General features: G+C 49.1%; 8 protein-coding genes across 8 annotated transcripts; 4 read left to right on the top strand and 4 right to left on the bottom strand.

Annotated features, from left to right (window-relative positions):
* Positions 1–591: 591 nt before the first annotated feature.
* Positions 592–1635, top strand: N7462_006603 (SDR family NAD(P)-dependent oxidoreductase; the record flags this gene model as incomplete). The annotated part of the gene is made up of 5 exons (XM_057078321.1): positions 592–640; positions 702–843; positions 930–1007; positions 1067–1148; positions 1213–1635. 5 exons carry the CDS (start codon positions 592–594, stop codon positions 1633–1635), a joined length of 774 nt encoding a protein of 257 aa, XP_056933901.1.
* Positions 1636–4095: 2460 nt separating this feature from the next.
* Positions 4096–5492, bottom strand: N7462_006602 (SDR family oxidoreductase; the record flags this gene model as incomplete). Its single annotated transcript, XM_057078320.1, has 4 exons — positions 4096–4746; positions 4795–4971; positions 5021–5148; positions 5198–5492. The coding sequence occupies 4 exons, from the start codon at positions 5490–5492 to the stop codon at positions 4096–4098; spliced, it is 1251 nt and encodes a 416-aa protein (XP_056933900.1).
* A 1362-nt stretch (positions 5493–6854) lies between these two features.
* N7462_006601 (putative GABA permease) lies at positions 6855–8673 on the bottom strand (the record flags this gene model as incomplete). The annotated part of the gene is made up of 5 exons (XM_057078319.1): positions 6855–7219; positions 7273–8115; positions 8174–8406; positions 8462–8522; positions 8592–8673. The coding sequence occupies 5 exons, from the start codon at positions 8671–8673 to the stop codon at positions 6855–6857; spliced, it is 1584 nt and encodes a 527-aa protein (XP_056933899.1).
* Positions 8674–9937: 1264 nt separating this feature from the next.
* Positions 9938–10784, top strand: N7462_006600 (uncharacterized protein; the record flags this gene model as incomplete). Its single annotated transcript, XM_057078318.1, has 2 exons — positions 9938–10403; positions 10465–10784. 2 exons carry the CDS (start codon positions 9938–9940, stop codon positions 10782–10784), a joined length of 786 nt encoding a protein of 261 aa, XP_056933898.1.
* A 324-nt stretch (positions 10785–11108) lies between these two features.
* On the bottom strand, positions 11109–11573 carry N7462_006599 (GFA family protein; the record flags this gene model as incomplete). Its single annotated transcript, XM_057078317.1, has 1 exon — positions 11109–11573. The coding sequence occupies one exon, from the start codon at positions 11571–11573 to the stop codon at positions 11109–11111; it is 465 nt and encodes a 154-aa protein (XP_056933897.1).
* A 2195-nt stretch (positions 11574–13768) lies between these two features.
* Positions 13769–14800, top strand: N7462_006598 (aldo/keto reductase; the record flags this gene model as incomplete). Its single annotated transcript, XM_057078316.1, has 1 exon — positions 13769–14800. The coding sequence occupies one exon, from the start codon at positions 13769–13771 to the stop codon at positions 14798–14800; it is 1032 nt and encodes a 343-aa protein (XP_056933896.1).
* Positions 14801–15173: 373 nt separating this feature from the next.
* N7462_006597 (uncharacterized protein) lies at positions 15174–15445 on the bottom strand (the record flags this gene model as incomplete). Its single annotated transcript, XM_057078315.1, has 2 exons — positions 15174–15368; positions 15401–15445. 2 exons carry the CDS (start codon positions 15443–15445, stop codon positions 15174–15176), a joined length of 240 nt encoding a protein of 79 aa, XP_056933895.1.
* A 2354-nt stretch (positions 15446–17799) lies between these two features.
* Positions 17800–19612, top strand: N7462_006596 (uncharacterized protein; the record flags this gene model as incomplete). Its single annotated transcript, XM_057078314.1, has 3 exons — positions 17800–17826; positions 17919–17946; positions 18633–19612. 3 exons carry the CDS (start codon positions 17800–17802, stop codon positions 19610–19612), a joined length of 1035 nt encoding a protein of 344 aa, XP_056933894.1.
* Between the last annotated feature and the right edge of the window lie 279 nt (positions 19613–19891).

Below are 19891 nucleotides of genomic sequence, written 5' to 3'. Positions count from 1 at the left end.
GTTCAGCATCGATTGATTATGCTTGGCATGGAACACGTTTGAGGGGACAATGTAAATCTGTAAGGATTGCGCTCTCCGTGCGTTATTACAGACTCTTGGCATTTCACGGCTTTGCTTGAATCCCCGGAATTGAAAATCCTGATCAGCAGGCCACATTCTCGGAATTTCAACGGGCCTCGTATTTCCAAATCATGTCTTTCGCGTTTGCGGGGGTAAAACTCAAATTTCGAATCAAGATTGCAATAGTGGAGACGCTCAAGGGGTATCTGGAGCCGATTTATGACTTGGAGAGATCCTGGTTTCACTCACCCTTTCCTCATTTTAAACATTTAAGTACCCTATTCTTACCGTCCAGACACACATCCCAGCAGATCAATACCCTATTTGAAGGCTGGAGACAAATAGCAAAGTGAGAAGAATATGGCGACATTTCTTTCTAAGACCGTTCGAACGAGCCTTGGGCGTGGCGCCATGCCCGTAGCTTTGAATTTCAACATTGCCCGGCCTTCTGTCCGAAAACTAAACGTTTTCAATGAGATATCCTCCGCCTTCAAAAGATATTCCAGCGAGGTTCAAAGCGCCAATCGACAAATGGTTCTATCTAAGCTTACTCTGGATGGCAAGGTCACTGTCATCACTGGTATGCCCCCTGTCAGCAACTTCACATTTCCACCTGCTAATTCAAGATTATTGCTATGCAGGTGGATCAAGGGGGATTGGTCTAACACTAGCAAAGACAGCCGCTTCTCTGGGCAGCGATGTTGCAATTTTAGACGTCGAGGAGCCAGAAACAACACTTCAACAATTGGAAAATGAATATGGCTCTCGGTTCTTCTTTCAGCGGTATGTAAGCAAAACCCAGACATTCGAGTCTAGTCTAGCCTTCCAACCTCCTCAATTTTCCAAACTAACTGTGCACATGAGAAAAGTACGGATGTTACTTCCAAGCAGAGCCTGGAAGATGCTTTTCGTTCCGTGAAGAGCAGCTTCAATCACATTGACAATTGGTATGCAAAATTTGCGTGTCTGTACTGGCAGTTCTCAGGCCCATCTAACAATTCCCAAGCATTACTTGTGCCGGGGTGGCTCTTGACAAGCCGTTTTTAGACCACGAATGGGATGAGTCTCGTCAAATTCTCGAAATCAACGTATGATATTATGCCCTGTGAGATATAGCTCTTTCAAATCCATTAACACTGGTAATTACCTTAGGTCCTCGGCTCTTTCTTTGCTGCTCAGCTGGCATCGAAACAAATGATTGAGCAGAAGAGTGGGGGCTCCGTGGTGATGATCGCCTCAATTGCCGCTCACTGCGCTATTCCTTCTCAATGTGTGTCGATCTATGGAGCTTCGAAGGGGGCTATTAAATTGTTGGGGAAAACTTTGGCTGTTGAGCTAGCACCGCACAATGTGCGGGTCAATACGATCTCTCCCGGGTTCATTGCTACCAAGATGTCAGCGCAGTTTGTTGACATTCAGCAAGTTTTCAGAACAGTTCCCCCCTTGAAACGGATGGGCCATCCTGATGATTTGGCCCTTGCAGTGGCATATTTACTTGGTGATGGATCTTCTTATACAACTGGGGCGGATATTCCAGTAACCGGAGGGCTTCACAATGGGCGCATCGAGGTTTAAACCTGCACCTTTGCGATATTCTCTATGAGCAACTTTCAAATCATAGTGTTCAAAGTTTGAATAAATATATTGATTGTCTGGTCATAAGGATCATAAAATTTTCGCGTTCTCACCCCTAGCACTATGAAGGTAGTCGCCAGCACTTGCGATATCCAGGTCAACTGGTGTATCTTCTTACCGAGCAAGGGTTGAACGCAGACTGCCCACATGTGCACTATGAGGCTCATCTTTCAGCACTTAACGATTTCGAGTCATTCAATCCCAGGTCTGCAGCAAATCCCGATACAGCAATCTTCAAATGTTGGAAATTTCTCACCCAAGTCTTTTTAGATAGCGAGGTCTTGGGAAGCAATTGATGTGAAAATTCCATCATCTGATATTGACTGATTTGAATAGCTTCAAATATTCCGACGGCTTTTCTTTTCAGCCTCTTTTGTTTTGATCTTTCTTTCTATTCCTTATTTCGCTGTCCACACATGTGCAGGTCTCTAGTTGCACACGACCATCCATCTCGACCTGAATTGGAGCCAACTAGACATGTGCAAAAGTGGAAGGGTTTCCCAGGTTCTAGATCGGCGTACTCTAGGAGTTAAATTGTGCCTCTTTCTTCTGACTTTAATGTGAATATGGGCAATCTGTTTATTTTCTTGACAGAACATTGCCAACTCGGACCAAGGCGAAGATCCAGTGTTGTGGTCGATGGAATTCACAGAGTATTAGTGAGTTGGGAATCACCACACTCGCGTATTTCATAATGGTAAGCCAGAATAGTTCATCACATATTGGCAGTTTATCTAGTTTATTACTCGGCAACCGCCGGGACTGTCGCGGGACTAGGCCGCGGGGGCGGTAATCCCTTCTCTTGTTTTGATTCTTTCCTTTCTGTATTCGATTTCATTCTGTTCGTTCTAGGCAGTGCAGCTACTGCTCAGCTGTTGCTGGCAACTTCTCATGGGCACTTGGCTGGACACTAGAAGGCGCAAATCCCTGCATAGCACCTTGTATATAGAGCAAGCTCCATCAGGAATAAGATTATTGATTGATTGATATTGGCAACTATAAGAATAACTTCCAGGCGGTGTAGGAACCTAGTAGTCTTTCTTTAGGCAATAGTGATTCCCTAGTGATAGGCCCTATATCTATAGGTATTAACGGTGAACCTTAGAAGCTTAACAGGCGCTACTTGAATACCTTGCTCAATAAAGTCTCTAACCGATCGCCTATATCCGCTCAACATATGTATCTACAATGGTGTTCAAAAGTATTTCCCGATCCCCACTTTCACCACCCCAACATCAAATATATATTTATCAGTTACACTGCACACCACACCACTATCTTTCCAAATATATATGTCATATGATATTGCAAAACGAGGTTATTCCCAACTCTATGCCTTAGGTGTCTATTAGACACCTTATCGGTCAGGCTTCATCCACTTCTCCCCAACATGGGTGCATGGTCTACAAGGCCCTAGAGGTTCGGTGCCCTTCCACCAGGGATTCGTGAACCCCTCTATCTTGCAGCCTTCCCTTAATCCTACCCCATGAGGCCACGTCAGACCGCATATTATAATGTGATCCATCCTCTCTGCTTTGGTCATGTGGAAAGGGGTCGAAGCCTGTACATAAATTGAGAATCATGGAGAGATCCAAGATAGCAAGAAACAGTGTTTTGCCTTCCTTATTTGACGTCTATCTTTCTACCTAGTCGACAGGCTTTCTACCCTGTACAAGTAGTTATATCCTAGCAAGAGCATAACCAATAAGATCACCTTTACATCTCCTGACACTATCACAATAGCTATTTATATATCTAAAAAGGATACTAGCGTGCTTCTAAATATAGGAAGGTGTAATCACGACTATTAAGCTTCCTAGGCCTTTCTAGGCGAGGCGCTAATTTAACAATATAGCTTTCTATTTAACGTTGAATAGTGTTATATATCGTTTCTAGACTATATGCAAAATCACGTGCTAGCTAGATCCTAGATACACCGTTATTAGCAGCATATACTATTGCTAGATGCTGCTAAGGGGTTAGCTTACCTTTTTTCTTCCTTTTCTAGTAAATTCTGCTAGGTTATCTAGCATACTAGTAGTTGTAGGAGGAAAGAAAATTTAAGTGTAGGTGATTAGTGTAGTGATCAAAGCAGGGACCGGTAAATACTTTTGAACACTATTATAATTCATAGCGATTTATTAATGTACCTGAATACATTCAGTGCCAACTACGAATTATAGATAGAGAAACACAGGAATAGAGTGTTTAGCTGCATAGAATAGAGAATCGTAGTATTTTTACTGTGCAAGAACGACAAGAAACAAGATTTCAATTGTACTGCATTGGTAAAGGACATATAGCGAGGAGGATGGTTATATATGCATAGAGCGATAGGACGTGACGAAATCTTATTCGCCCAAGACTTAGAATGCGGAGTATCGATGGTGGTGATCAAAATTAGAGTACCAAGCCAGCTTTTCTAAACATCTCAAAGCTTTCTAACCAGCCATCAATTGGCTCTTTGTCACCCTCAAACCCTGTCGCCCTCAACTTCTCTAAGTTCAGTTGGCGATCGAAAGTCAACCAGTAACCGACACTGTCAAGCTGCTGATGGCCAGCACCAACACCCCCAGTGACGGCGTTCAAACGCCCCAAATCAGCGAATTTGCCCCTGTGCTCGGCGACATACTCCCCAGGTGTCAGGAATTGAGTGGCTTGCGGGAGCTCGCCAGCCTTTAAAGTATTTTCCAGGCCATGCGAATTCTCAGCGGGTCCCACACCTATCAGGCCGAACCATTTTGCTAGATGAGGCCAGATCTCACCATATTTACATGGCTTCTGGTTATCGGCAATATTGAACAGCTGGCCGCCGCCACATACTTCGGGGTGCAGCGAAGCATAGATCATAAATCGTGCGATTGTATTGCTAGACACTGGAGAAAAAAGAGAGTTGGCACTAGCTGCGTTGCCGGGGAATGGAACTTCGACATCGGCCATATTGGTTTCTCGCGTGTTTGGCCCAATTCCATGATTATAGGCCAACAGGGACAGATACTGGGCCCAGTGTAGAGCCAAGCTAAACTGAGAACCGTTGGGAGTGAACCCAATCTTGATTGATGTCAGTAGTTACCCTCGGGGCTTTTATAGAAAACCTACAATTGCGTCTGGACAGACTTCGCACCATGTCCACTTTTTTCCTTCGCTCGCTGCACCAAGAAGCTTGCGGTACGCTGGATATACGACAGTTTTGGCGTAGTCGACTGGAAGGCTGCTCACCATGTCCTCTTTCAAAGGAGGAGTGAATGTGCCACCGGGACTGTATATACCATACCCCTTTTCAATTCAGCATGCGGCTTATTACATAACAAGTAGTTGTGCTCACCCGAGTCCCACCAGGGAATGTCACAAATTGCAAATTCGGGCTGATCAAGTTGTGGGCGTCGATGACATTTTTGAACATTTGCAGGTTGGTCGCGACTTCTTCAATATCGTTCTTGACGGCAGTGAAAACTGTTGATAATCAAATTGGGCATCATAAGATATTGCAATTGTGACGTACCCAAATAATAGATATGGGTAACACTTTCCACGTCCTCTACTTCATGTTTCAAAACATCTGCCAATGCGGCTCCATCACCTTTACGAAGATCAATGCCTGATACGAGCTGGAGGTCTGGCCGGTGCGATACGGGCATAGGCCAATGAGACTCGGAGAGGGCGAGGGAACGATTCGTAACAGCAGTGACCTTGGAAAAACTACCAACATCAGGGTAAGGACCCAGGAGTTGGTTTACCAGAGCCCAGCCAATCAGGCCGGATGCACCGAAGACGATTGCATGTTTGGAGTCACTCATTTTCAATATCAGTCAGATAAAAAAATGAAGTTCAGATGTTCAAAGTGTCGTGGTTATTATACGATACTCGACCCGAGTATGCGCAAAGTAGATCATGTGATTCGGTAGTTTCAAAGCCAAATTTTGAAAGTGCTCCACAGTACCCATATCCCTCAGTCATCATGAGTCACGGCGAGTCATGAATCCAAACATACTAGCCGTTACATACGCCCCCCCCCCCCATCGCGGCCAGATAGGCGGTAGAGTTAGCACAGATTGCACACACAACGACAAAAGATTTACGTCTGTATGCCACAAGGGCAACCACACCATTCTACTGTGCAAAGGGGTGGGGAGATACGATGACGGGAATGTATTCATTATTGATAATTCCAAGCTTCTGTCTGCAACAATCGTGGGTGATTGTCGTCATTGTCTGCTACTGCTGTTGATTCTGTCCGTCAAACGAACAATTTAAGAATCATTGAACATCATTTTGCAGGTTGGGTATTTACACTGCTACAAGCTCAAAGCATTATAAATAGCGAATTCTCTCGCAATGTCAGTTTTGCCCGGTCGCACATCACTTAATATGTATATTCACATAAAGCTACCTACAGTACAAAGCATTAGTCAATATGAAAGCAACTGAAACTGCAAATAGTAAATCACTGGAAATTAGTTTTCCGATCGCCATTGCTAATGTCAGTTTCTTTGATGCTATGGTCAATTTTAATCCCAAGGCAGGGATGAAGTAGGCCATTTGAACAGTTGTTCAGGATGCTGTCTTATCGAAGATTCTTCTTCATTCCTCTCCACCGGCCGATAGTACAGAGATTGACTGGTTCAATGATTTACTTCAGGTATGAAAAACTTTACTAAGGCTATCATATCCTCTGTTTAACACGAATGTATAGATCAAAGGATACGTCAACCCCTTCAATTTCCGGGATAAAAATTTCAGCAATTTCGATATCGTTATCTCTGGTATCGCTATCAACGGTATCCGTGGGAATGCTGACAGACGTAGTTCGGGTCCAATTTCAGCTTTCCATCAGAGCGGGATCCTTGAACTTTTATCATCGAAATGGGGGCGAGGTGTATATATACATTGATTTCAAAACAACAGCTGGTCATCAACACTGGACAGATGAACTAACCGGATCGTTCCCATTTGAATTTTACCGAGTCTCATGTTGTTCCTTGTGCCGTATAACTGAGTGGTGACTGCATAGCATATACGTGCATATATCTCGCCACCAACATATAGAATTGAAACACGAACTTTCTAAACAGAATGGGAAATCTCATTTGTTTTATGTGACCACAGTTCACTATAGGTTCCAATTTAATATATTCTCAGGTAATGGATCCCCAGCCAATTCAACACTTTTTCTCCCCTTGTGCGGTAGCCGTGTGCGAGGCATTTTGTGTCGAGTTTTCTCCGCTCAAGAAGCTCACAGCTCCCGGTCCTGTGAAATTCTTCCGCCCAGAGGTGAACCAGGTCACGATGCTGATCAGACCAATAACCCCAATCGCAGCACTCGTGTAATTCATAGAGTCTTTTCCAATAGGGTAGGTGCTCGGGAAGTTAAAGGTGATCGAAGCGAAAAGTAGGAAGAAGAGTCCGACAATATTAAGAGATATCGACACCAGGGGCGAAAATGAGTATGGGCCATCAAGCTTGACGACATGACCGGTAAAATACCCCATCACTCGGCTCAAAAGAGCCATCGCATAGGAAAGATCTGAATTGAACATGTCAGCAACAGATGCACAGCTCGATTTGAATGGTACTTACAGAAGCCCTCGGTTGAAATTGAGATGACCGTTTCAAAACCAGTGGTTGTGCCAAACTCGATGGCATCAAGTGCCAGTTGTACAACAAGAGTGAGGAGAACAGCGTTGACGGGAACTTGGCTCTTGGCGTCGACTTTGCTGAAAACCTTGGAAAACGGCAATCCGTTGTCGCGAGCAAATGCATAGACGGAACGAGACCCTTCTGCCAGAATGTTGTTTCCGGCAACAATGACAATGACTGCAATCATGCTCGACAAAATACAAGTAGCTGCTTTGTTGCCTGTGGAGTCGTAAATGATCTGGATGACGGGAACTCCGGTAGTACTTTCAGCTGTGGCAGCAATGTCTCCAATGCAGAAGCATAGTGTGAGTAGGAAAATAAATCCGGTCACGGCACCGAGAATGACGGCGAGTACAATGGCTTTGGGCGCTTCCTTGGAAGCTGACTTCATCTCTTCAGTCATATGTGAAGGAGCATCATAGCAGCACATGCCAAAGCAGGCTTGGAGAATGCCAACAATAGCGGCCATTCCGGTGCCCCAGCCTGTGGTATTTTGGAACTCTGAGAAAACGAAAGAGGCTGGCTGTTTGTGGTCATTTGTCGCGAGAAGAGTAATTGTGACAATAACGAAAGATCCGACATTCCAAATCAATATGAACTTTGAAATTTTGTGAAGAAGATGAGATCCCCAGAGGTTTACGGCAGCCGATAAAATGGCGACCAGGTAAGCTACCAAGACCGTCTGCCATCGTTGAATCTCATATTCTGGGAAAATCAAGTTCGCCATTCCGAGAACAAAGTTGGATGCGATTGAGTTGTTTGTGGCGCCCATAGCGAGAAGACCTTTCCCTTTGTTAGCATATTTTGCGCTTTTGTGAGAGAAGTAAAATTCGAATCGTACCTATGAGCATGAACCAACCCGTCACATAAGATAATCCCCGAGCAAATTTTGGAGGTGCAAGCGCAGCAACCCAAGAATACTGCCCTCCGGCCACTGGGTACATTGAGCACATTTCTGCCATTGGAATTGCCACCGCTAAAGTGAGGATGCTAACACCGATGAAACTGAATACCATCACGGGAGGACCACCCGAGGTCACTCCGACGATAAAAACACCACTTAGAGCAGTCCACCTAGTCAAGCAAATGGTTAAGTAATATTTCATTAGATTGGCGTAGAACTCCTTACGAAGTGACGACACTGAAACTGAAGCCAATCATGGACAGCAATCCGAAGGAACGTTTGAGCTCTGGGGGCAAGTCCGAATATTAGCAAGTGTCAAACTGCCGAATAGGTCTTTGACGATGATTCTTCTTACCTTGCTCGTAGCCCAGATTTTCAAGACGCACATCTTCACTGGTGGTGCCTTTAAACACCTGGTTTTCATCCTCTTTTGACATGCTTACAATATAGTCTGGTCTATATTAGGAGGAAAATTTTCGCCGCCGCAAGTGGATGGGGAGCGATATTTTAAAAGAGTCGGGGGAATCCGAACCTCTACCTACTTCCCCATGTTATCTGAGCGACCCCATGGAGTGACCGAATGACCAACATCAAGGCGGTTGGGGTGATAAGATAGATGGACTGATAGACTCCTCTGGTTTCCTGATCGAGAAGGTCTCCGCGATGCCGGTGGATCCCGTCTGCCAGTCCCGAACGGACTCGGGATTTTTGCGGGGGTACAGGCAACGCCTCAGAATCGGCTTTCGACCGAGATAAGGAGAGCCGCCCATGCAGGGGTTGCCATTTGCCCAGCCATAAACAGATCCAGAGTTCGATATCATGTTGGTGGGGATTCTGTCAAACGAATTGGGTAATTGGGAACCCAAGAGACTTGGCTATCTCTTGATGTTGTCTTTGTTGGTTTAGCCCTCGGGTCCTTCGGGACATTTCTGTTGCTGTAAAGAACGCCGCCAACATGTATAGGGCGCCACCGCACTCTTGGGTAGACAGTACCCAGAACGCCTTAGAAGGTCAACTTGGAAGGCCGCCATTGAAGTCTTGCAAGTCCTCCAAGAGCTCCGAGTGGGTAAATCTACAAATACAGATTTATGTTATAGCATGCGCTACCCATCGGATGAGTTGGCGGCGTTGCTCCGACGCGCCGCAAGCTGCCTACTCGAATTAGGCAGTAGGGCTTAGGGCTCCGGAAGCTCGTCCTCCCGACAAGCAACTTAGTGTAACTTTGCCTGTGACCGAATCTCGTAATTTCGGCGGCATCTTTACGCAGCCTGCTGTTGCATCTCCACGGAAAAAAGCCCTTTACCACGTGGATTTTAAGCTTAAAATCTTCAAATCACCATTTATGTACCTGAGAATATGTTATAGCTCGATAAATTTTCATTATTTGCCTGTCTTAGGCTTCTTTTTCGCAACATAACTCACTGCACGCCCAGTGTATTGTCAATACGCCTCGGCATTGGCATTCTTCAGGCGTGGTTTCGACATAGATCCATAGCCTGTTCCCCAGGAAATCCGGCGTCCGAGCCGCTCTGGGCGAAGCATGATGTCCCCAGGTCTCAACGGAAAGCGGATAGAACACCATCCGCCGCCACAAACAGAAATTTTGTTATTTAAAGCCACAAAAGCAAATCTCTACTCATTTGAAATATTCTCCGGAGCTTCATTTCGGCCTTTTTAAAAAGCAACTCTCAATTTTTCAAAATGTCCGAGCAGATTCTCGCTGGCAAGACCTGCCTTGTTACCGGCGGAGGCGGCGGCTTGGGCAAGGCTATTGCGACTCAATTCCTCGATGCCGGTGCCAATGTGGTCATCTGCGATATCAACGAGGAGCGCCTGAAGCAGACCTCGGACGAATTATCATCGAAGGGATCTCTCAGAGCCATCAAAGCCGACATCACCATCGTCAGCGAGATTCAGAGTCTCTTCGATCAAATGATTCAAGAGTTCGGAAAGATCGATGTCCTGGTTAACAACGCCGGAATCATGGATCGTTTCGACCCGGTGGGCGATCTGGAGATTGAACAGTGGGAGCGGGTGATGAGCCTGAACCTCACCGCACCTATGATCCTAAGCAAGCTGGCTGTTCGTAACATGCTGGAGCAACCCAAGCCCGATGGTCGCATCATCAACATCGTCTCCGTTGCTGGAAAGGCTGGGTGGGCTAGTGGTATGTGAAATGCATTCCTTATACTTAACACATGACAGATTTTCTAAGTATTCTGCGCTAGGTGCCGCGTACACTGCCAGTAAGCATGGCCTGGTGGGCTTGACCAAGAACACCGCCGCTTTCTATGGAAGCAAGGGTATTCGCTGCAATGCGATGATGATGGGTGGTATGCAGACCAACATTGCAGACGTGTTCAAGTCCGGCCTTCATATGGAGGGCTACCAGAAGATGAACTCGATTTATGAAGCTGTCAACGCCCCATTCTGTGATCTCGATGAGGCAGCTGGATTCTGTCTGAATTTGACCTACGGCAAGGGAGCCAGCATCATCAACGGGGCTTGCATCGCTGTCGACAACGGCTGGACCTGTGTCGTCGGGTAAAACTATGGTGTGATGATTAATAAATGTCTAATTTGCTGCTAGTCTTTTGACAGAGCTGCTACCTGTCGATACCTCTGTTCGAAATAGTATGTACATAGCTGGGTCTTTTTTTCCTTCTATCTTCCAAGATTCGAGCTCGGCATTCTTCCATGTAAAGAAATTTTCTCACGTACTAAGCCACAACAGTGTAATATCACTTTCATTTTTTTTTTTTCAGAATTCCAATTAGCCCGAGGTTACATGAAGTGAATATCACGGATAAAAAGAAAAAAAAAAAGAATAGAAAAGGAAACAAGAGAAAAAAAAGGCCCCAGGGCTTAGGTCTCAAGGCTCCAGAGGATTCGCTTTTGGCGGTTCCTTATCCCACTGCTCAGCCCCCTCGGGAATCTCAACAATAGCATGCTGAGTCCAAATATGAACGGCGCTTTTCATCATCTCCTTATTCAACCCTTCCAGACAGGCTCCCTTCACATTTGATGTCGCCGTCGGGCCAGGCTTCTCACCCGGTCCAGGCACAGCATCGCGGAATCGGTGCAGCAGACGGGAGCCACAGTTTTTGCAAAAGAGGCATTCCATATGTCGCCCTTTGAGCGTCAAACGGGTATATATGCCGACATGCTCATTCAGAGATTCAGGAAGCTTGAAAAAAGGAAAGATTGCCGTGATGCCGAATGCGGAGGAGCTTTGGTGTTGACATTCGGTGCAGTGGCAGGCGTAGATTGCCAGAGGTTTGTCTGTAGATGTAGTAAATCGAACCTTGGAGCATTGGCAGCGTGCGTTCATTCCCATTTTGGTATAATATATTTTTTATGCATTTATTTGAAAGGGTTATTGATGTCGGTGAGGTACAGCGGCTTAATGTTGAAGGATATTCTTTATGCAATTGCTGGGGAAGTTGCTGACGTCGGTGAGGGGTAGACGTATATAAGCACGGGCGAATACGAGATTTCCCCACCAACGGTTCACATCCGGCGTACAAAGTCTAGAAACACATTCTTTTCCTGGTTCCCAGACGAAAACTTCAAAATTTCCTCGAACTTATATGAAATCCCGTCTGTCATTACTGTTTGCTACTACTCTAGATCACAGCTATTGCCAGGCTGAATAATATCCAAATCAAAAAGTACGACAAGTACATTGTTCCAGGCTAGGATGCACTTGAATTTGTCAATCCTATTCATTCTCCTTAAATGACAGAGACCCAACGTCGTTGTGAATGCACTCGGACAGATTAATCTACCATCACATAAGCTCTGATCTGTGACAGAATCCTTCTTGAACTTACTGAAGCAGATTGGACACTTCCATGCCTATCGTTCAACTGAGCGTGCAGCCATGGTGTCCCCTCATTCCCTTCAAGAGATAGATGGATCTGCGACGCGCTATGTGCGAAGCTATCCCCTCCCCAGATAAATTTCCCTGGGCAAGTCAGTTCTGCAAGCCCTATTCCAAGCATCTTTCACGTACCGTTGTTGTTTCCGAGACAGTTGTTCAGGTCCAATTGAGAATAGGACCAGGAGCCATTAGGCCGCTCGCAGCGACAGCTGAGAGTGTGACGGTTCCTCAAGACTATGTTGATTGAATTGGTGTGGAACCCCATGAGTGCGGCTGACAGTCAGGCTGGAGATGTTCTTGATTGTGCAGACTTTGACTACGGTGAAATTTCGAAGTGAAGAATAGAGGAAGATATAGCCCGACCGAAGATTTTCGAATACTGGTGACTCTGGAAACGATGGTGTCACAAATGAAGATATATTTTTGAGGTTCACATGATGACGAGCTCTTTCATGACGGCGAAAGGACGTCACGAGACAACACCTACATCGCCTTGTTGTATTCCCATGGGCCCAAGGCCATCAGCCCACGGTACGCGGCCGCCAGTTCCTGGACCAAATACGGGGAGGCATACTAGTTGACTTGGTAACTATCAGGTTCAAAAATTAGAGTGATTCCAATGATACATGCAAGTTCGTTGAATTTACTACGATTTTATACGACCTGGAGCTCCATCCCTCCGTTTATTTCGTCGAGGGCTCGATAAAATGGCCAGGGACTGTTTGCTTTACATATCATTTTCCTTTTGAATGCCCTATATCAACTTGTCATGCTCATAAACTATCATCGTCGAGATTCAGGCTCCTACCCTCGTTCCCCCTCAGAATGGATGACGTAATTCTCAACTCTCCTGCCAATCATCCCTCTTCCCATCTGCTCTTCATACACTATCACTCCTTCTGGCATGCTTCAAGTCCCCTCGTGCTTATTTACTTCGCGCGATACGCACATACATCGTCCTGACTTTCTACTTCCTACCATGCACTGCGCAAAATTTGGGGATTGAAATGTGAGCCATCTCGAGTCTGCTATACAGGCATGACACCTGGACCGTTCGTCTGTGAAAGCGTTAAAACTGAATATAGTCCATACTGATGGCTTGAATTCTAGGCAGTACTTGTCTTCGGGCTCAAGACAGACCAATCTGGGGACTTCCATCGCTCCTTGACGGCGCAAAGATAGATACACACTCTCCAATCTCACAATGGGACCGACCACGGCCCCAAACGAAGAAATGGCTGGCCGGAGGTATAGAAGACGATAGCTTGCGCGTGATCATCTCTCTTTCCAGTCGATTTACGTTCTTACAGATCATGACTTTCATGTCATTCGTATAATGCCTCTCGTACGCATCAATACTACGGCCGCCGGCCATGCAGATACTCTCGTCCATCGTTGGCCCCAAATTTCATCTAGCTTAAACACTAGTTCAACAACCCCACTACATCGATGAGCGAATACGGCGGACTCTCTCTTCTCGCCGAATGACATGAGCAGTTTCCTTCCTCCATTAATTCGAATGTCCCACTCAACCATTGTCTCTCCGTATCACAAACCTCACTCTGTCCTCCCCTCCCCTCCTCTCCCTTGAAGCAAGAAAAAGAAAGAAAGAAAACCGCCAATCAGTCCCCTCCCCCGCCCGCCTCAGAATGAAATACGTCCAGCTCGGCTCCAGCGGTCTTCGGATCGCACCTATCGGTGTCGGTTGCATGACCTATGGTCCGCCAGGCTCGCAAATCGACTGGTCTCTCCCTGAAGAAGAAGCCCTCCCGATCTTGAATCACTGCTACGAAGCCGGATTGAACTTCTTCGACACGGCGAACGCCTACTCGTACGGCGGATCGGAACAGATCCTAGGCAAGGCGATCCGGGAGTACGGGTGGCAGCGTGAGCGGATCGTCGTCGCGACGAAGGTATGCCTGCCGGTCGGGCGGGACGGGGACAAGCCGGTGCGGTGGAGCACGGAGGCGCGAGACAACGGTGGGTATGTGAACCAGTATGGGCTGAGCCGGAAGCACATCTTTGACAGCGTGGCGGCGAGTCTGCGGCGGCTGGGGCTGGAGTATGTGGACGTGCTCCAGATTCATCGATTTGACCGGACGACCCCGGTGCGGGAGACCATGGAGGCGCTGCACGACGTGGTCAAGGCCGGCTGGGTGCGGTATATCGGGGCGTCGTCGATGTGGGCGCACCAGCTCCTTGAGATGCAGTACACGGCGCGGGCGGCCGGGTGGACGGAGTTCATCAGTATGCAGAACCTGTACGCGGCAACGTACCGGGAGGAAGAGCGAGAGATGATCCCGGCGTGTGTGAAGCTGGGCATGGGTGGGCTTCCGTGGAGTTCGTTGATGGCGGGGTTTCTGGCGCGGCCGTGGCGAGCGTATGGCGCGACGACGCGGGGTGGAACGCAAGAGACTGGGTTTCTAGGGCATGCGTTTACCGACGCAGACCGGGCGATCAACGAGCAGATCGAGGCGATTGCAACGAGGCGCGGGGTTAGCATGGCTGTGGTTGCCATTGCGTGGTGCTTGTCCAAGCCGTTTGTGGTGGCGCCGATTCTAGGGCTCAGCACGAAAGAGCGCGTTGATGAGGCTATCCAGGCGATTGATTTTGAGCTCAGTGAGGCAGAGATCCAGGCTATCGAGGAGTTGTATCAACCCCGAGCCGTGATCGGCCATTAAGTAAATGGGGGAGAACGTATAGAAGAGTGTTGGGGGTTATAAATGTCAGGAACTATTGGAGTATGAGAAAACCGTTGAAACTGTGTTCTATACGCCTAGGCGAAATCGCTCTCTTCCTTTTACTTTGGACTTCTACTTGATATCTTATCGTAAGACTTCCCTTGAGAACAGGCGAGACGGCGTACGTTCCAGCAGTCTCAATGAGTCCTTCTTCCTTCGAAGACCTATCTCACCAGAAGAGCATCGACTAAAGCTCGCGCTTCCCATCAAGCCAGTCATTCTAGCACAGCGAGAGGTGCGCCGTATCCTGCCCCCGATCTGCCTGCTACCCATACGGTAGCTTATCCCTCTCATTACAAATCTATCCAGGCCTCTACATCCGGCGTGACGCGAATCCATCGCAGAACCCCTTCCAGCTGAGAGCCCATCCGCTGCACCGCCGCAAGAGACGGCGTGTTCGGTGAGCCCGCCAGCCACCGCATGCGCCGCAGTCCCAAGCCTCTCTGGGCGGGCTGTCGAGGGCATAAGGCCCCAGCAGGCCAACAGCATGGTTCGTGACATGGGTGCGCTGTAGGGCGAAGGAATAATGATATACCCTACCTCTGCAGACTGGTGGTGCGCGGACGCGTTCATGTACGAGACCATGCGGGCGGAGGGCGCTATCGAAGTCAGCAAGGGTGGGGGGGGGGGAAGGGAAAGTGCCTGTTTCTTGTCAATGACGGTCAAGCTGTGGAGTAACTGAGCGACGAAGGCTTGCTATGTGGCAAAGAGACCGATGAACATGTCTCGATACCGCTTGGGGTGGTGGAGCGAGCCCTGAAAGTAAGGACCGGCGTTCTTGGCTGGCTGGGAGAATTATTCATCGTCTTAGATTCAGGGTTGATCCTGTCATGGGACAGTAGGGTGGACTTCTTTTTTTGGGTTTCCCGATTATTCATCTGGGGGGGACGCTTGCCAGTTGCAGACTCACGTCGAAGGGCGTTAGTTTGACGGCGTCATCGGACAGATTTTGTGGGAAGCAGAAGGTACTTTGGCAGGAGGTCATCCCAGTTCGTCAGCGCAAGTGAGCCCATCCTATTTGATGAATGTAGGATGTGCTTGATGGACTGGACTTAGTCTGTCAGGGAGCGAGAGAGAGAGACAGTCGCTAGATGGGAGGGACTGAGCGGGAGGATGGTCGTGGTTGGATGCAATGAGGAGGGGTTGACTTGCATTAGCTGCTGCATTAGGGCCCGGGGATTCGCATGCAGGGGCATCCGGCTGCACCGATCTCGATCGAGTTGTGTAGCTGGAACATGGAGCTGGCCAAGTTTCTGGGTTGAAGTCGGTTCTGGTCGGCAGTTGGTATATTCCCGGGCGACACCATTACACAACGCGCACACACACTCATCCTCGTGTGGTTGCATTTAAGATTATTGTCGCAGTGGGTCATTCTATACTCCGGAGAGAGCTCGGTCTCGGCGCTCTACGCTCGACCCCGGGCCGGAGAACCCAACTCGCCGATAGGAACAAAGATGACGTCCGCCGGGAATAAGCTGCAGCAGTCCCTGTGCAACCAACCGCAAGTACCCGCTGCAAGAAGGAAGGGGGTGGGGAGAGGGGCAGGTCCGCATCCCGATCTATATCGGCAGGATCAAGCTCCTGTAACGTCGACGATCCGAGCTGCATCCTGAAGACTCATGCGGAAAGATAATCTCCTGACTTGGTCGAGCTAAGGCGTGAGTGGAGGCATCCAGCGGTTCTATCCTAGTCATTATGAGCCTTCATAAGATCTATCCGGGAAATAGTACCCTCCTTCTCGTCAGTCATCCGAGACATCCTACGCGTAGATTTTCTCAGCAAAAGGTCAAAGGCAGAATGGGGGGAAAAAATCGACGCGCAAAGCCTACGAGACTAGCTGAATCGCATTCGTCAGCATTTTCTCAGCCACGCAGACGATGCGGTCGCTCGTCCCGGGGGCGTTTGATCGGAGTCGGCTGATCGAAGGAGGGGCTCCGGCATCCAGGACGCTGGTTGGTTGGGTCCAGGGACTCCGAAGGGAAGGATGAGAGGCTGCAGAAATTCCCAGTGGTTTTCTGTCCAACCCCATTCCCCCAAGCCTCTCATGTTCCCGCTGAGAGAGGGGGATCGCCAGTCAGGGTCAGCCCGTCGGTACAAATCAAAGGCATGACCCGTGCCGACGCATGATCAACCGCGCGCTGATCGGAGATCCACCTGCTCCGTTGCCGAAAGCCACTCGCTAGCATCGCGGATGACAGCGGCTGGGAACCAGTGTGATGGAAAGTTCCCATCCCTGTCCAGATGCTCTCTCTCTCTCTCTGTGTGTGTGTGTACATTTTTCGTCTGTTAAATTCCTTTTCTCTTTTTCTTTTTTCCTTTTTTGTATTTATGGATGGAGTCAAAATCGCAAAGGTGGTGGGGAAGCAGAGAAAGGGTGTGCCTGTGCCTTGGAAACGAAAGTCCGCGGGGGTCACCAGGCAGCCCCGCGTGGGAAAAGCGTCTGTAAACCCTTGAGGCTATACTTGGTATACACCCGGTATACATTCGGTATGCCCTGGAACCGGTGGAGGTCTGGGGTATAGATGTCTTGATCCTGTGTACCGTCACGGCCGCCACTAAACGACGAGGTCAGGCCATGTTTCAGCGGTGCCTGGGAGGCTTCTTTAAAAAGCCCACGGCTCCTGTGTTGGTTGTTTCCTTTATTTTTGGCTGCCTCTGATTGCTCTCGACGAAAGCTATATTTGGAACCCTTTGACCCCCTGAATCCTTGGGTTGCGCGACTGCTGAGTTTTTTGAAGGGATTCTCTCAGCTTGTTGGCTGCAGCACACGTCTGATTCGAATGCCGACCATCTGTTAGACCTGAGCAGCCTAGGCCATTTTCCTAGCGGGGTTTCTCAGAACCTGCTCCACCGGTGAAACTCGGTACAGTCGGGAGAGTGCAGCAGGTTGTCGCTGCAAAGGGTCTCTGGCCTCTCCCGCATTCCCGATTTGCCCTCGGATGCGCGAACGAGACGCCGTTGCTCCTGTATGCGGGTCATTGCGAATCCGCGGAGGGTTCGGGAGTCTCTGGGTATTGGAACCGAGAACCCGTGAAGGGTGTTGTTGATTGTGGTGCAGTGGGTGTCCAGCGAGGACGCAGGCCCTGGTAAGTGACGATGTTCTAGACTGTGCTGTTAGGGGCGTCTGGTGTAATTTCCGAATTTCCACACGGGACGAGCCTTGGGGAGATCCATGGGCGTTGGAGCGCCCAGTGGAGCCGCCGACGCAGAAAAGCAAAGCGACATCGATGTTGGCGGCCCCGAATGACGACATGTGGATATTCCCCCCCGCAAGGTTGCGCAAAAATGCAAGAAATGCAAGAAATACAAGCGGAAACAAAAAAAAAAAAGAAAAACAAAAACAAAAAAGAAATTAGCCAGGGGAATTCAGGGAATGCATTGACGGACTAACGGGCAACGGCTAACAGATCATCCTTAAATAGAGACACGATGCGCCGGAAGTACTCGCGCTCGTCCAAACCCTTCAAGTCCGACCATTCGACTGTCCCGCTCTCTTACTCTTCCTCCTCGTCCTCCTCTTTCTATCCATCGTCGCTCAGTGGATCTTCGTCAGGCAGTAAGTGTGATCAAACCCCCCTCTCTCCCCTCTCCCTCTCTCCCATTCGGGCTTCTCCACTCTGCCTTTCTGTCTCTCTGTCTCTGTCTCTGTCTCGCTGGGATATTACACGCCCTCGGCCCGTGGAGCCGAGAACACGCAACAACCCCCCATTTGCACCACATTCCGGCATTCCAGGTTCCCTTTTCCCGTTCTGATCGCCTGCATCTCGTTTAGGCTTCTCCTCGGCCTCTCGTTCGTCTCCATTCCGTCCGCGGGATCATCTCGAGAGTCTGATCCTCAAGCACGGTTACCCCACTCCGGTGTCCCTGTCCTCCCTGCGGGATCTCACGGCAACCTCCTCCGCATATCATCCCCCATCGCCGCCCTCTCGCTCCTTTCGCTCTTCTCGTCCTCATCTTCGGCATACCGCGGATCTCCCCTTAGACGCTTTCGAGTCTCTCTCCCTCTCTGCCTCCTCTACCCGGCCAATCCCGATTCCTCGCCGGGCCTCCCAATACGTCGACATCGAGGATCTCCCAGTGACTCCGCTCACCGGCCGATTCGATCACGACGACTATATTGAAGATTGGGAGCGCGCCTCACTCTCAGCCAAGTCTCGACACCTCCGCTCCCCACGGTCCTCCTATAGAGGCCGGGAAGTCAGAATGCGCTCCGATCGTTCGCCCTTCTATTCGCCTGTGGCATCTCCTACCATGTCTCCCCGCCGCCCAAGCTCGCCGCAGCCCGCGCGCAAATCCCAACCCGCCCCAACCAAGCCCATGCCCGGCTTCAATCTGGGCAGCCTGCCGCGCTTTCACCCCGCCGTCTACCAGCCCCCTTCCACCGACGACCGAGATGCCGTTTGGCAGCCTCCGTCACCGCGTCAGTTCCGGCAAACCAGTTATCTCTCGGCGGGGTCACGCGACTCGAAATGGGAACTCTTCGGTGGTGCCACGCAAAGCCCATCCGCCCCGCGTCTCGACCCACTCCTGAGTCCTGGCCCTGTCACGCCGCTCGCGCTCGAAGCTAATGACTACTTGTCCGCCAACTCAGGCTCAAAGTCGAGCAGCAAACCCAACCGCTTCTCACAAGACGGCACCGGGTACTCCACCGGATACTCCACCGGGCCGCCAGCCGACTTGATAGAACAACTCATTGCGCGGGAGAACGAGAAGGCTCGTCAGAAGAACCGCAAATCCACCAAGGGTCGGTGACCATCCTGCCGTCTTCTCTTATCTTCCTCTCTATACGACAGACCTTCTACAGCGACACTCCTGCATGAAAGTTGATGTCTTTTTTTCTTTGCTTTTGCTTGTCCTTGACCTGCTTAGTTTTCCCTTTTCCTGGATTACTATCATCTCTATTCCATTCCACAGACTGGGCGTTGGCTTTGCCAATCACTCCTGCACTGCATGTTCCTTACTGTTTCCTTTAGTTTTTGTTGTTTTTTTTTCTGGTGACTCGGTGTCCTGGGCATGAAAAGAAAGATTTCA

This window comes from Penicillium macrosclerotiorum, assembly GCF_028827735.1.
Source record: "Penicillium macrosclerotiorum strain IBT 26536 chromosome Unknown utg000006l_segment0_segment0, whole genome shotgun sequence".
NCBI classification, from domain to species: Eukaryota; Fungi; Ascomycota; class Eurotiomycetes; order Eurotiales; family Aspergillaceae; genus Penicillium; species Penicillium macrosclerotiorum.
The sequence above is the reverse complement of the archived record's forward strand: the minus strand, read 5'-3'. Positions and strand labels throughout refer to the sequence as shown.